Source organism: Mus caroli, chromosome 4 (assembly GCF_900094665.2).
Source record: "Mus caroli chromosome 4, CAROLI_EIJ_v1.1, whole genome shotgun sequence".
In the NCBI taxonomy this organism is placed as follows: domain Eukaryota; kingdom Metazoa; phylum Chordata; class Mammalia; order Rodentia; family Muridae; genus Mus; species Mus caroli.
Genome location: NC_034573.1, coordinates 60,318,249 through 60,333,323, shown reverse-complemented (window position 1 = coordinate 60,333,323; position 15,075 = coordinate 60,318,249). Strand labels below are relative to the sequence as shown.

The 15,075-nt window shown below is 45.6% G+C and overlaps 1 protein-coding gene across 3 annotated transcripts in view; it reads left to right on the top strand.

Annotated features, from left to right (window-relative positions):
- Positions 1 to 2,617: 2,617 nt before the first annotated feature.
- The window catches only part of Astn2 (astrotactin 2), a 955,818-nt gene continuing 943,360 nt past the window's right edge, over positions 2,618 to 15,075 (top strand). For 2 of the 3 annotated variants that reach the window (XM_021160105.1, XM_021160104.1), the window contains exon 1: positions 2,618 to 3,212. In XM_021160105.1, the coding sequence (XP_021015764.1) occupies positions 2,735 to 3,212 (478 nt within the window). In that variant the 5' untranslated portion in view covers positions 2,618 to 2,734. The remainder of the gene's footprint in view (positions 3,213 to 15,075) is intronic. The other variant, XM_029476271.1, reaches the window with a different exon arrangement.

Below are 15,075 nucleotides of genomic sequence, written 5' to 3'. Positions count from 1 at the left end.
GATGTGATTGCCCCAAATGTTGACACTTTGGTCCTAATGGATTCTTCATAATATCACTTCCCCTCCCTGAATCAGGAGTAGCTCAGGCTGATTCCTAAATTTGGCATCTTGTACTCGAGCTTTAACTGCAGTGAAGGCTGATAAAGTGTCTAGAAATCTTAGGTTCTTGGTCTGCACCTCTGACTACGAAGCACTTCTGATGCAGGAAAAAGATTCATTTAGAAGCTAAGTAGTTGTGGTACCCACTGGAGGCTGCCAACCTTTATGGCTTAACTCCAGTGCCACCACCTCTGGGAAGATTTCTCTGATATTTCCAAGTTGTAATCACAAGACCTCACACAGTCTCCCTTCCTGCTAGTCTGACTGTGAAACATGAGATACTTCTGCATAGATATCTTCCCTGGACCTCCCTCATCCATCATTTATTTTTCGTTCTCTTAAAGGCAGTAGTTATGTTTATCCATTACCACATCCACTACTGGTGGGGTATTTGTTGGTGAATGAATGAATGAATGAATGAATGAATGAAAGTGTTTGCCTCCTTTGACAAGCCTTTGTATCAGAGGTCCATGAAGGACTTCCACAGACTCTGCCTTACATAAGGGAGCCCTTTTTTTCCTAGTGTGCACTTCTATAAATGGACTATGTCAGCATATTTGAAGAAAGGGGCATAGAGAATCAGAAAGCCCCATGGCAGAGGATAGTGGCAGATTGTAAGGGTACAAAGGAGAGACTGAAGGCAGAAGGGTGACATATCTGGAGGAGTAAATGTACTGAAGCTGGCATCAGAGAGGCAGGAGACCATTTCAAATCAGAGGACCTGAAAAGCTAGATGCCACCCTCCCCCCGACTTCCCCCCCCCACACACACACACTGAGGGTTCACAGATAAGTAAGTGGAGTTTGGGAGGTGCATTTTTCAAACTCAGTAGCCCCAGAGGACTCAGTCCCCAAGGTCACTGAGGGCAGTTCAATTTCATAGAAATAGGTAAGGCTTAGAGGTTGAGAGTTTGAATCTTGGTTTTCAGCCAAGTGACCTTGGAAAGTTTCTTCACTTTCCTGACATACTGATCTCAGTTGTTTTTTTAATCCAAACAAACAAACAAAATGGGAAAATGCATACCACCCTCATGGGGCTATAATTATGCATAAAACTCACGCACGTGTGCACATGTCTAAAACCTAGAGAAGTACACAGACCTATATTTTCCCTCTGTTTTTAGATATCTGACTTTTCCCAAAAGCTTCAAAATAGTTTCAAAAAGTGGTGAAGGGAAAATGAAAGAGTAATGTGAAAGGGAAGAGGCAGAAAGGGGAAAGTTAGGGGGAAAAAAACAAAACAAAACAAAACAAAACAAACAAAACAGTCAATGGTAAGACTACAGTAAGGAACAGACAGCCAAGCTCCAGAGAGGAGGGAAATGGCTCATAAATTATAGTGAGGAAGCTTTTGTAAGATTAAAGTCAACGCAGGGAAGAAGGAAATGAGTGCACAGATGAAAGACAGAGCAGAAAGAGCTAAGAAGATGAAGAAAAGTCTTAGTAGGCAAAGGAGAGTGTGCAGGTCCATTCTCACAGAGGTGACGGTTCCCTTTCAGTATCTAGGTTAGAAACTGGAATCAGCCCAAGGCCACAGGGTATTCGAAGACCCAGATTTAAGGTTAAACTTGAATCTCCAGGGAAGTGTGTGTGTGTGTGTGTGTGTGTGTGTGTGTGCCATGAGCAGAGGTGATGAGTGAACAGCCCTCTCCTGTGGGAACTGGGAAACGACCCAGAAGCCTAGGATGCCAGGAAAGGTCTCTTCCTAGTGCCCTTTTCAGGAATTTCTCACTGAGATTGGAAGCAGCCAAGTAGAGCTGCTCCAAACTTGGAGCAGGAAGGCAGAGTAAAAGTGCCTGAGTGGGCTGCCTGGCAGGGCGAGCAGGGAGACAGCTAAGGGCCAGAGCAGCCCAGCTGGTGTCAACTGGTGGGGAACATATTAGAGGTCAAAGTCCCAAGCTTATGTGTTCACTAGCCTCCAAGGCTGCAACCCAGACCTGGATGGAGAAATGAGGTGTGGTCCTCCGGGTAGTGAGATTTCAGACAAGTGGTTAGGGAGGATTTCCTGATGCCTGTGGGAACTTATTTCAGAAGATAGAACAGGGTTGAAGATTGAAGAGACTGATTCTTGAGATTGATGTGGTGAGGAGAAAGTTGTCTTGGCTATCCAGAGGAGCACTCAACTCCCTGGAAGGCCTGGCCTTGGTCAAGGCTTGTCGACAGTGCTTTCCCGGGTGCACTGCAGCTTGAGCCAAGGGTGGGGTGAAGCTAAGGTAGTTGATTTGACTTAAGAGAGATTGGAGGAGACGCAAGAGGGGCCCCTAAGTGTAAAGAATTTTAGAGAGAGATGTTGGAGCTGAAGAACCCTGTGCAGGAGGCTTTAGGGGAATCCTAAGGAAGGGGAGGGAGCTACTGGGACCTGTACGAAGCCGGGCGGAGCCTCCGAAAAGCTCAGGGTCCGCCAGGGGAGCGGGCGAAGGGGGGGCCGGCGGCGGGGCGCGGGGAGGCGGTGCGGGGGGGCGGTCCAGGGCTGATCGGGAGGCGGAGCCCCGAGCTGGGGGCTGCTGGCTAGTGGCTCTCTAGGCTCCTTAGCTCGGGCGTCCTGGTTCGCTTCAGTGTCCGCTGTCTCCACCGCTGCTTCTTCTTCCTTCTTCTTCACGGTCGCCACCGCCCGCAGCACCGCAGCCCCTCCCGCCATGGCCGCCGCCGGCGCCCGGCGCAGCCCGGGCCGCGGCTTGGGGCTTCGGGGGCGGCCGAGGCTCGGCTTCCACCCGGGGCCGCCGCCGCCACCGCCGCCGCCGCTGCTGTTGCTGTTTCTGCTCCTGCTGCCGCCGCCGCCGTTGCTGGCCGGCGCCACGGCCGCCGCCGCCTCGCGGGAGCCCGACAGCCCATGCCGGCTCAAGACCGTCACCGTATCCACGCTGCCCGCTCTGCGGGAAAGCGACATCGGCTGGAGCGGTGCCCGCACCGGGGCCGCGGCCGGGGCTGGGGCCGGGACCGGAGCCGGGGCCGGAGCTGCTGCCGCTGCCGCCTCCGCCGCGTCCCCGGGCTCCGCGGGTTCAGCCGGCACAGCCGCTGAGTCTCGTCTCCTGCTCTTTGTGCGTAATGAGCTCCCCGGGCGCATCGCGGTACAAGATGACCTGGACAACACTGAGCTGCCCTTCTTCACCCTGGGTAAGGGTAGGCGCCGCACACGCAGAGTCCCAAGAAACCCAGAACCCCTAAGTGATACCGGACGGGTGGGGGCGCCCTGGGAATCCCCGCTCCAGGCTGCCCCATCAGGGTTGGCAAAGGGCAGCCCAGGGGCCCGGAGGGCGCACAGGTGGTTGTAAAGAAGTGTGGGGCAAGAGGTCCTGGAGCGCGCGCTCTGGGAGCCCGGGGGCGTGCCAAGGATCCCGCAGCGGGGACCTGGCTCTCAGTTTTGCAACCCATTCTCTGAGCTCCGCCCCTTGCATCTAGGACGCAGAAGACCCCAAGTCTCTCGGTGTGCTCTGACCAGACACTGGGCAAGGAAGACCCTTGCTCTGAAGCCAGTTCATGGTCATGCCGCGCACTGCTCTTCTGGACAGCTCCAGTTGTCTACCCCCCTCTCTCTAGTCTCGAGTTGTGGATTCTCCCCTTCCAAACCGGTTTTCTTAGGATCAATTCAGACTAGCTACGTGAACAAGGAAAGACCCAGTCCTCAAAAGCTTCCCCTTCTCATGGTCTTGGTGACCTTGGCTAAGTCTCTTACCCTCTGAGCTTCGGTTTTTGGCCTTCCTTAAATTGGGGCTGGAATCGATTGAGTCGATATTTGAGGACTGAGGTTCTGAGCCCAAGATCTCTACTTTTAGATTCTCCCTCCGTCCCCGCTATCCTTATCACCTTCTCTTTTCTCCATTACTCCTAGTCGTGAGTAAGCTTGTCATCGCTGTTCACTTACTGGGCTAAGAAAAAGGACCGAAGAGGAAACTGATGGGGGTAGGGGGCTCAAATAGTAAAGTTAATCAGAAAGTTCGCCAGCAGCTTGCCGCCTGCTGATTCCCAGCGCGAATCCCGGAGGAGTCGGCCCTTCCGTGGAGCTGTGGGAAGCGCGGCTGATTTCCCACCCGGGTAATTGATAGCTTAATTATCTCAGAGAGCGTTTACAAAAATGTTGTTCCCCTTAGCTCTCCCGCGCTCGCTGCTCGCTCGCTCTCCCCTCCCCTCTTGGGGGCGCGGGGCCCGATTGGTTGTCGGAGTCAGGCCAACAACAGTGCGGGAGAGGCGCCAAGGGCTCGCGTGGAGACGCTTCTGCAGGATCCTTGTTTTGGGAGGGATCGGAATCTTGTTCTAGTGTCGCGAAGTGGCGGGCTTTAGTGGTTGGCATACTTAGGAGCCAGCCTGGAACCTCCGTATTAACTCTTTGCTCTCCGGAAAAGACTTTCAGGTTTATGGACTAGACTTCACTCTTCTGGGATCCCTGATGGTTTTTGTATTTGCTAATGCCTCCCTCCTTTTCCTTTCCTTTACGCATTTGAGCCAGCAGCCAACCTAACCACTAGGTTTGGAGGCACCGTGCTTTTCTGACTGGTTGTTACATGAGTATGTGGAGCTTTCTAGTGGAGGCAAAGCAGGAAAACTACTGGTGGTGGGTTCCCAGGAGACTTCCAGTGGCAGTATGGCACAATCTCTCTCTCTCTCTCTCTCTCTCTCTCTCTCTCTCTCTCTCTCATGCAAAGGACACATAGACACATGCACACAGACTCACAGTAGTGTTTTTATGTGCACTCATGCAGCTCACGTCTGAGGAAGTCGGTACAGAGGGTCTAGGGGGAGTTCTTGGGGGCACCAAGCTCCCTCAGGCTTGAGTTTGTGTATGTATGTTCTCTCCCAATATACAAAAGCGATCTTCACCTATTTCAATCATGCCCCTTTCCCTCCATTCTGACATATCTCCCCTTCAAGATTTTTGAATATCCATCCAAGTGAGGGAGAAAGAGTGCAGGCCTATGAGTAGTGTCTCCACTGTCAGTCAGAACTCCAGAGCTTTCCAGTTCATCAAAGATGTAAGGATCAGGACCAGCTAAATATAAAGGTGCCCTCAAATTTCTGGAGCCAGCAGTTCATGCCATTTTAAACTTTGGCTTTCAAGAGGATGGCTACCTCAGTAAAAGTCAACAGAATCCTGAGCTGGAAGTTTTGAGCTCCTCAGACAGAATAAGATTGAGAGTCTCTGATACTCTCCATTTGGAGTCTTCTGCTAATGTGCAGCCAGGAGCTGGGCGATTGGCGAACTTCTGCCCCCTAGAATGACCTGATATTTACCTCTTTGGCTGTACTAAGCTTTTGTTGTACCCACCCAGGGATCTGGATTCCCACCTCCACCCCTCTTCCCACCCCAGAGTCCTGCATTGGCAGCTCAAGAGCTCCCGACAGGGATTTGGCTAGCGAGGTACTCAGCAGATGGCAGGGTATAGCAGGAGCTGTGTAGGGAGACGTGGGCTTTTTATTTGTGTTGGTCTTAGACTGTTTGCATGTAAACATGGAGTGCACAATGAGCTCGGAGAGGGCCAGACTGGCTGGCAGTGAGGGCTGGTGGCAGCACCAGGAGGGGGTGGGCAATGTGAGTTATTTATGCTCACCTCTTCCCCAAGCTTGTAAGGCAGCACCATTGCACCTCTGAACCTTTACTCCTGCTGTCTAGCATTTGTTTCTGGACCCTTAGGTTAGATTTTCACCGCAACTCTGTCTTTTTAGGGAGGGGTAACAGCTGTGTGTACAAAATCGGGGCTCAAGTCCTGCCACTAGTGGGGAGTGTGGAGCCACCACTAGGGGAGGATGCTGCCTGGCAAAGCCTTCCCTGCCATGACTTGGGTCCTGGGCTCAGAGTTGCTGATTGTATTAATGACTGCAAAAAATACAAACACCTAGTTAGGGACCCTTAGTATAATTCTCTGCACACATTGTCTAGCATCCTTAGTCACTCAAGTCATCTTTTCTTATTTTATTCTGGTTTTTTTTTCTTAATTAGACTTATTAGCTTTGCTATTGGTAATTCTTGAGGGATAGAACTCATTTTCTTTAGATCCCTTCCTTTTTGTATCTACATTCTCCCATTAAATCAGACCTGCTTTCTGTAGAAGGGAGTTCATTTTAAATGTTTAAGATCTCCCAACTTTCAATGTCTAGACCTCTTATTTTGAATCTGATTATGTCAATGGCATTGACAAAGTAAAATGTCCCTAAAAGTGATCAAGGAATAGCAAGTAGTTATTGAATCTTTAATGTCATGCTGGGAGTATTATTCTTACCATGCATTATTAATTCACACAAAATAATCTGGGAAACGAACTACTGCTATCCCATTTGATAGATGAGGACACGTTCTTAAAGGCTCCAGTAGAAAGTGGAACTATAAGTGTAGAACTGGAACTGAGATCTTAGTCTCTTGGATGCTTATATTCTTGGCAATTGTCAAGTTGGCATTCTAAACAAAGTGTGCTATTTATACTGGACAAGGTATGGGATAGAGAAAAATTCTAGGCATCAACAAGAAGAAAAAACATCTTTGTAGGAATCACCACTGTGTCAGTGAGCTGAATAGGAGGGTTTGAAAGTGATACTTGAGGTAAATAATGAAGTCCTAGGATTCTGGGATGTCAGCGGCATACTGCTCCATGGTTCCTATGAGTGCAGAGATGACGTGACATCAGGGAAGAAAGTCATATCTATAGATTCTAGGAAATTTGTGGACACTTTGCATAGCAGAAAAAAATGAGTTTATGTGCATTGAAGATTATAGAAGAAAATTTGAAGGGACTTTGAATGCTAAAATATAACATGGGAACTTAGTGCTAGGATCTAGTAATCTCTTCTATGGCTCACAGTGACCTTGAATAGGTCATTCATTCCTCCAGAAATTCAGGTCTCTGTGCTTTAATATGAGTGGGTAGATGAGCCCTAAAATAATTCTTTAGTGTAAAGTGTCTATGAAGTTGAAGTGCTCTGACCTACTCTGCCACTTTGACTCACTCCTTGTGCTTCTCACTTCTGTTTCCATTGTTGGTAACATGGGGATGTTGGTAAGGATAGAAGGGCTTTTAAGGTGAACCTGTGTGTCACACAGTCCTTGCCCACTGCCAGGCAACCCTGCAGTCTGCACCTGGATTTAACTTTCATGCCAACAAATAGGGAGATGTAATCCTTTCTTCTGTTCTTGATAGTCAAGAGGCCACAGTGTTTACAGCCTCCCCTGATTTATCCAAAGAAGAACAAAAAGTGCTAAATCTGAGTAAACACCATTTCTGTGTATTCTGCTCTACTGTGTAAACCTGACGGGACAACAGTGCTGTGTATACCCCTTAGGGATGTGAAGACAGTCCTTGAGTCCTTCTTTAAATGCACCTGGAAATATCTGGCAAAATTCTGATGCTAGATTCCTGAAAGGATATTCCTTGCAAGAAAATGACCAGCTTAGGTGAAAGAGAAATATATGGTATAAAATGCTAAGGTGATCAGTCCAATGGTCACTCCAGTGACAGTTTCTGGAAGTCTTCAAAGAAATTGATACTCAAAGGTGGGTTAAAGGACTAGGCACCTAACCGAGGGTGACTGCAAGCAGAGAATTTAATCAGAGAACGGTTCACAGAGGGCTGAAGAAGTTTCCTTCAAATGTCACCAGTGCACAATGAGGAATCTGTGCTTTTGTGGAGAGTCTCATTTTAAAAATGTTCGAAAGGCAAGGATAGAAAGTAGGGACAGGCTGGGGGAGCTGTCCAGCAGCTCAGGTGCTGACCCCAAGGTTATAATACAAACATGCTGGAAGATGATGAGGTCACTGCTCACAGAGAGCTGTTTTTGTCCAAACATTAGAAAGGGAACATATGACCATAGAGACTTTGTGACTGTTTTCCCCTTCCGGTTTCATTCTAAAGATCCATACCCTTCATTTAGAAGGAAGGACAGTGGTTACAAGAGAGCTATGTATCTGGAAGAGAATCCTGACTCCAGAATATTTTCTTATATCAATTCTGTTGTTCAGTTGTGAGAGATTCTGGTATGAAAAAGGGGGAGACTATCTCAAAATAATGTTGTGTTTCAAGCAATGTTTGTACTCCATCAGCCATTAAGTGATATATTTGGATAACAGTCAAATTTCAGTGTCCATCCTGCTGTGATGGGGGATAATTGTAAACAGGGTTTTGTTTTGTTATGTTAAGTTGCAGTAGATCAGGTCTGTGATAACTGAGCTCTCGATTTGCATGTTCTCTTTCCTTCCTTTTCTACTCTGTTTTTCCTACACTACACCCAACTCCTTTCCAGCTCAAAGCTAATGAAACCTATTTAACACTCAAGGCAGAAATTTATTGTCTGCTCTCAGAGAGCACCATGATACAGAGAAGGATAAAGTGTAGGGAGAAGGGAAGGTCCCTTCCCTCTTCAGTACAAGTCATCCAAATTTGATGTCTGAGATGGTATATATTTGTGCATTGGAAGGCGATGTTAACAGTAATGATATAACAGATCTGTGTTGGCTTTGGTGTGACACAGAGCTTAATTGTGGTAGGAACTGTGACTAGGCTTCTTGCAGATCTTGCTTCTTATCTCCTTGTTTGATGTACTGTCCTGAGAGAAGGAGAACTGGAAACTGTCAGTGACCCCTTAAGTGATGTCCTGAAGCTGTTACTATGTTGTCTCCTTTGATTACAAAGAGTCAGAAGGCATTGAATCCACTCTTTCCATGTTATGTAGCAAGACTGAGGCCTGGACAAAGAAATGAGTCCAGTCCACAGATCACTGCTTACCCAGGAATCTTAAGTCTCACATTGTTTCTCATAATGCTGGACCTCCTAAGGTTAGAGAACTAACTTTGATGCATATCAGTGAATGCAGTGTTTGTTTTGTTTTTAATTTTTTTTTAGATATTTTCTTCATTTACATTTCAAATGCTATCAAAAAAGTCCCCTATACCCACTCTGCTCCCCTACTCACCCACTTACACATCTTGGCCCTGGCATTCCCCTGTACTGAGGCATATAAAGTTTGCAAAACCAAGGGGCCTCTCTTTCCAGTGATGGCCGACTAGGCCATCTTGTGCTACATACGAAGCTAGAGACATGAGCTCTGGGGGTACTGGATAGTTCATACTGTTGTTCAACCTATAGGGTTGCAGACCCCTTCACCTCCTTGAGTACTTTCTCTAGCTCCTTCATTGAGAGCCCTGTGTTCCATCCAATAGCTGACTGTGAACATCCACTTCTGTGTTTGCCAGGCACTGACAGCCTCGTTAAGCATCATAAAGTATACCCGACTTTTCTCCTTTTCTGTCATAAAAGTAAATAAATATAACCCTTAAGGAAAAAAAGATCTCCTTCAAAAAATTGAATTTGTTTCCCGCCCAAGTACCCAGCTGATTGGCTCTAGCCTTTCCAAAGCAGTCCTGTCAGATAGTGGATTTGTGTCCTGGAGAAAGGGAACTTTTCCTTAGTGGGTGGTCAGGAGAGGTCTGCTCTTCTCTAGAAAAAGGAATGATCATATTTGTAGTTGGGTTGCAGCAGGCACACATGTTTGGTTTGCTGTGCTTACATTTCCCCTAGTTCTCTTACTGACCAGCTAGTGGCAACAGAAGATTAACTATAGTGAGAACTGGTTTTCCCTTCCCTGCAGCAGAGCCAACAGCTCTCTGCCCCATGAGGAGTCAGACAGCAGTGCTTGGCAGGGCTTGCTCTGCTTGCTACTGCTTCATGTCTGCTCTCAACTGATTTTGTTCCTACTGTCTGTAGGTATTTTGGACAACAAGCTCCAGAAAAACTTCTCTTTAGAATGAGGAAAGGGTAGATATTGTCCACATGAATGTTAAGTTGAAGACTGAGCTATTGCAGACTCATCACTGGCATTCTAGAATGTAGATTCAGAGAAGTCTGTGAGTTGAAATTTGGGAATGACATTATACAAATATAAGATGTTAACCATGAGACAGAAGTACTTCCTCCATTGCATTGCTAAGGGTACTTTTGGGCTCAGCAACACTTCTCTGTGCTATAATTTAAGTACTTAACTCACTTGTTTGCCTCTAGAAGTCTCTTTTCTAGGTACTCTTTCATATCCACTTGATTTTATAAAAACACACACATACATATATGGTCTTTTCTCTTGGCATTTTGTTTTTGCTCTTAGACCACAGTTCAAGCACCATATAGCTGTGCAAATTCCAAGATCGCATTCTACTAGACTGTCCGACAAGAACCTTTCACATTCAGTCAATACGTACCTTACCACCACCTTTAGGCAGTTCGTTCTGCCCTTCCATATAAGCCTGAATTCAAATGCCAACTTTTCACTGAAGCCTTTCCTGACCTCTTTGCATGAACACTGAACAATTCCTGTCAGTATAAAGACCATTGCAACAGCAGGCATTCCCTGGAGAGCTATCAAGCACCTTTGACATGCCCGACTTCTCTGGGAACATGTGATATGTATGAGAGTCAATTACACAGACCACTGCATTCAGGAAGCTTATCTTCCATCTGCATGTGTGCATATGAGTATGTACCTGTGTTATATAACAAAGTTATATGTGACAATTAAATTCTAAAGTATATGAAAGATACACGTTCTTATAAAAAGTAAGCAAGTAAAAGAAGAAAAAAGAATTCAGAGTTTTGAAATGAGGGACTTAGTTTTAATATAAAATACCATAGAGTGAATAGTTTATTGAAATTGTGAGATTGGACTAAAGGCTTAGGAGAAATGAATTATCAGTCAGAAAAATCAAAGAAGAAATATCCTAAGCAGAGAGTAGTCCCTGAAAGATCTGATTCAGGAACACACCTGGGTAATTCAGCACACAGACTAGGATAGTCACTGGAGTTAGCAGGGGAAGGGTAAGGTCTGGAGCAAAGTCACACATGACCTGACAGGTAACGGTCAGGATTTTGGCTTTTATTCCCTGTGCCACGGAATGTGCATGATCTTAGGCAAAAGAAAGATTAACTTTGAATTGAATTTCAAAATAATTATACACTTCTCTGTGAGGAGATAAGGATGGAAGCAGAAGGATATAGGAGACTGCTCAGACGATAAGGGGTGATGGCTTGGAGTAGAATTAGGGCAGAGTTTACAATACCTGTTTCCTTGCCTTCCTTGTGATACTTTGCTGTGCAATCCCCAAGTAGCCAGTAGAACTCTTTCAGTCTGTACTACAGTGACTTACTGTGTGCTTGGCATGGCACGGCATACAGGTCATTGATAATAGGAACTTCATGTTTGCTATATCTCATTCCTAAATCCATACTGGAAAAGCTGGAGATGTGTTTCAATTGCCCTTTTCCCTTAAGAATGAGATTGAATGCCACCTCTTCTTACATGAGATTCTTTCTGCTGAGCTCCAAGAACTTTTTCCACTGTTGTTTCAACTCTCCTCATCTGAGGCATGTACATGATGCATATTGAGACAGTAGAATGTGGGGAAATGGAGCTGGGATTGTGTATAGGCCTTATTTTAATAGTTTGGAAACCAAGGAAAGCATTAGAACTGGGTCTTATGGTAAATAAAGAATTGACATTTTCAGACAATAAAATGTTCAACAGGTTCTGAGATTTTCATGTGTGAGAGGAAAAAAGTAATATACCCTTAGCAGGTCAATGGCAGGACAGATGTCATATCCTATATTACTGACTTCCTAAACCAATGTGTCATCCTCCTTCTTTAGGGAAGAGCAACCACCAGGCAATCAAGGGTGAGAGGAGTAAAAATCTAGTGGTGTCAAGTAACCAACATTATTCTAGAAATGTGACCATCTACTGAAATGACTATGCGCTCCATGTAACACCTGCCCCCTGCTACTCTTTTATATGTTCCACAGTGTTGAATGACAGATGTGGTGTGTGTGTGTGTGTCCCAAGCCAAGGATAGACCTCAGAGAAGCTGAGAAACATACGCAAAACTGCATAGCTATTATAAAGCTATAATCCCAGTTCTTTCTGATTCCCCTGGTTCTGCATTTTCTCTGCCTTTTTTGGCTACACAAAATCAGGGGAAGTGTGAAATTTTGGTCTCTTTGTCCACCCTATTTTACTCCTTTGCTACTTCTTATTACCAAGAAGTTTCTGCAATTATTCATACAGGGGTTATTGTGTGACTGTCTTGCAGGCTCAGGAGAGCTAAGCACCTTGTTTCTGTGCTACATGTAGCTGCATTAGCATCTCCACAGTATTCCCCATCTCTCTCTCTCTCTCTCTCTCTCTCTCTCTCTCTCTCTCTCTCTCTCTCTCTCTCTCTCTCTCTCTCTCTCTCTCTCTCTCTCTCTCTCTCTCTCTCACACACACACACACACACACACTAGAGAGGGGGAGAAAGAGGGAGAGAGAGAGAAAGAGAGAAGCTCAGTGCTTCTTTTCTATAAGTATTGAGCCTTGTTTCATATTCTCTGGATATTCCTGTCATCCATAAACCTGACTGGAATGCAAACTCAATTTCTTTTGTGTCTTCTAGGGTACCTCCCTCCTTTCCTCTCTTCTCTCTTCCCATCTTCCTTTTTTCCTCATCCTAAAGCTCATCCATCCTCCCATTCGTTAGTAATGTTCCACTTTTATGCTATGTGTAGACTTTTGACTTTGTTCTTCCAGGAATTTATAGAAGTTTGATGTTCTCTGTCTAGCAATGGTCAGTGTGTCTGGTATTTGAGGTACATAGTTGATTTTTGGCTGGGTACACTTGCTTGCCACACCTCTGTTCAACTCTGATTTTGAACTGTGTTTTTTAGAAGTATTATACAAATTTTCTATTTTCTACCTTGAAAGTGGGATGCATGTATTTTAAGCACAAAGTATTATATATTAGAATGCTATAAACATCAAATAATGTATGCTCTTCTAGAGCATTAGGATGAGATAATATGCCTGTTTTGAGTTCCAGACAAATAGTTCATTCATTGAATTAGCAAAGAGATATTTATCTTCTAAGAACCTTTATGGGCATCCAATGCTCCACTGATGGAGATGCAATGAGCTGAAGAGAGACATGTACCAGTTTGGGGCATCCAAAATCTGATACTGAATCTCCAAGGCACTCAAGTCTGAGCTAGGACTTATATATGCTATCTCTATAAGTCAGCCCCTGCTTGCTCATCAATAAAGGGAGTGGACTACAACAATCGTGTGTGGGTTTCTTTGCTGTTTCTCTTTGGCTAACCATTAGTTTGGACCCAGCACTGTGTACAAGTTTTACTTACACTAAACCTTATGATTCCCAAAAAGATCCTGAGTGTCCAGCATAGTTCAGCATGCTTCATTCCTCTTTGCCACCAGGGGTCTTTGTTGTTTTGTTTTTATATGTTTTTCAGAGGGAGGGGGAGAGGTAGAGGTATGAGTGAATTCTGAATGTAGACTCTTCTTATTCCCACCTTCTCTTTCTATGTCTGGATTCATTGCCCATGTCTCTCCTCTCTCTCCCTCATCCTCCCTCAGTAAGGCACAAAAGCATGAAACTGGCCATTGATCCCTGCCAGCTATGGGGAAGTGGGGGCAAGAGGGAACTCTGGGGTTGTCTGAGGACACTTTAGGCATAGAAGCAAGGAGGCAGTGAGTCTAAGGCTGGTGAGTGTTGGCGTAGCAGGTGGGGGATATTCCTCTGCCTTCTGGTGGTGGCTGGCTGACAGAGCCTTACTCTCAGGCACGCAGGGAAGTCACGAGTGGCTTTGCAAGCAGCTGAAAAAGAAAGGAACATTTCCATTAGCAGAATCAGCAGTAAAGAGATTTCCAGTCACAGTAATAGCTGCATTTGGGGGAATCATCTCTGGTGCTTGTGGGAGGAGGAAGGAAGGGGGTGGGATGGCAAGAAAGGCACAAAAGATGCCTGCTCTGCTTGATGACCAAGTGAAAGCCAGGTGCCAAAGAGGTGTCAAAGTATCTATGCAGTAGCACTGATACTTTGACCAGCATTCAGGACTTCCTGATGACTTCCACATGGACAGCACTCCATCCGAGGGATTCTGAGGAAAGGCTGCCTGCCTAGTGTATATGCCGCCTTGGGTCCAATAACCTGGACTCCCGCTCTCAAGATATTCACAGTCAACCACAGCAGCTTCCTGGGCTCCCAAGATTTGTAGAAGGAAAATGATTATTTAATTCAGGTGTGTGTGTGTGTGTGTGTGTATGTGTGTGTGTGTGTGTGTGAGAAGTTAGCCTATCTTGTGAGTTGCAGTCTAGCCCAGAGTCCCAAGGCAAGAATTGCTGGGACAAGAGGATCAGGTCAACACAAGGTGCTGGCTGTGACATGTCCCTTGGGTCTAGAGGAGAATTCCTAACATGTCATGGCTCATGTATGACTCCAGCTGACCTTCTGATGATGCCTGTCTCACCTGCGGCCATCACCTCACTGATGATGTGCATATGGCTGAATTATTGGCCTTAGGTGAGAGTACCACTCCCTCTCCTCCAGGAACCTTATCACTATGGCTTCTTCAAAGATGCTTTTCTTCTTTCCCTTCCCTTACACATAGAAAGAATATTTTCCCCTGCTTATACTGACCTGGTATGATTGCTACATGTAGCAATAACAACACAAGGTGTTGAAGTAAACTTGAGTTAGATGAAGGAAGGTTGAATATTCATCTCCTATAAACAAGTTACAAGCAGTATTCGGAACATATCAATGGTAATATTATCTCAGTAGTTACCTAAAATCTAAATAGGAATAAGCAGAATATATCCTACTTAGAAGACTTAAAGCTTGGTATTTTTATTCCTGTAGGAGAACACAGTGGTACTATTGGATTTGATCTTTAAGGTCACTTAATATGTACCCCCTCTTCTCAAAAGATTAGTAATCTAAACTAAGGAATCGCCTCCCAACCTTTCCCTTCCCTGGTGTTTTTTTAATCACCCACTCCTCTAGAAGAATTCACTTGTAAATTCACTTTTGAAAATCCACCTCTCATACTTCCTAATGCTGTCATCTATGTTCAAACCATTCCCACCCCAACATTAGTCTTCCCACGGGTCTTCTGATACTTTCTCTTTCCTTTTTCATTGCAGCCCATAGTTTATGGCCTAAGTAGAGTGCTTTGCTTGAAAT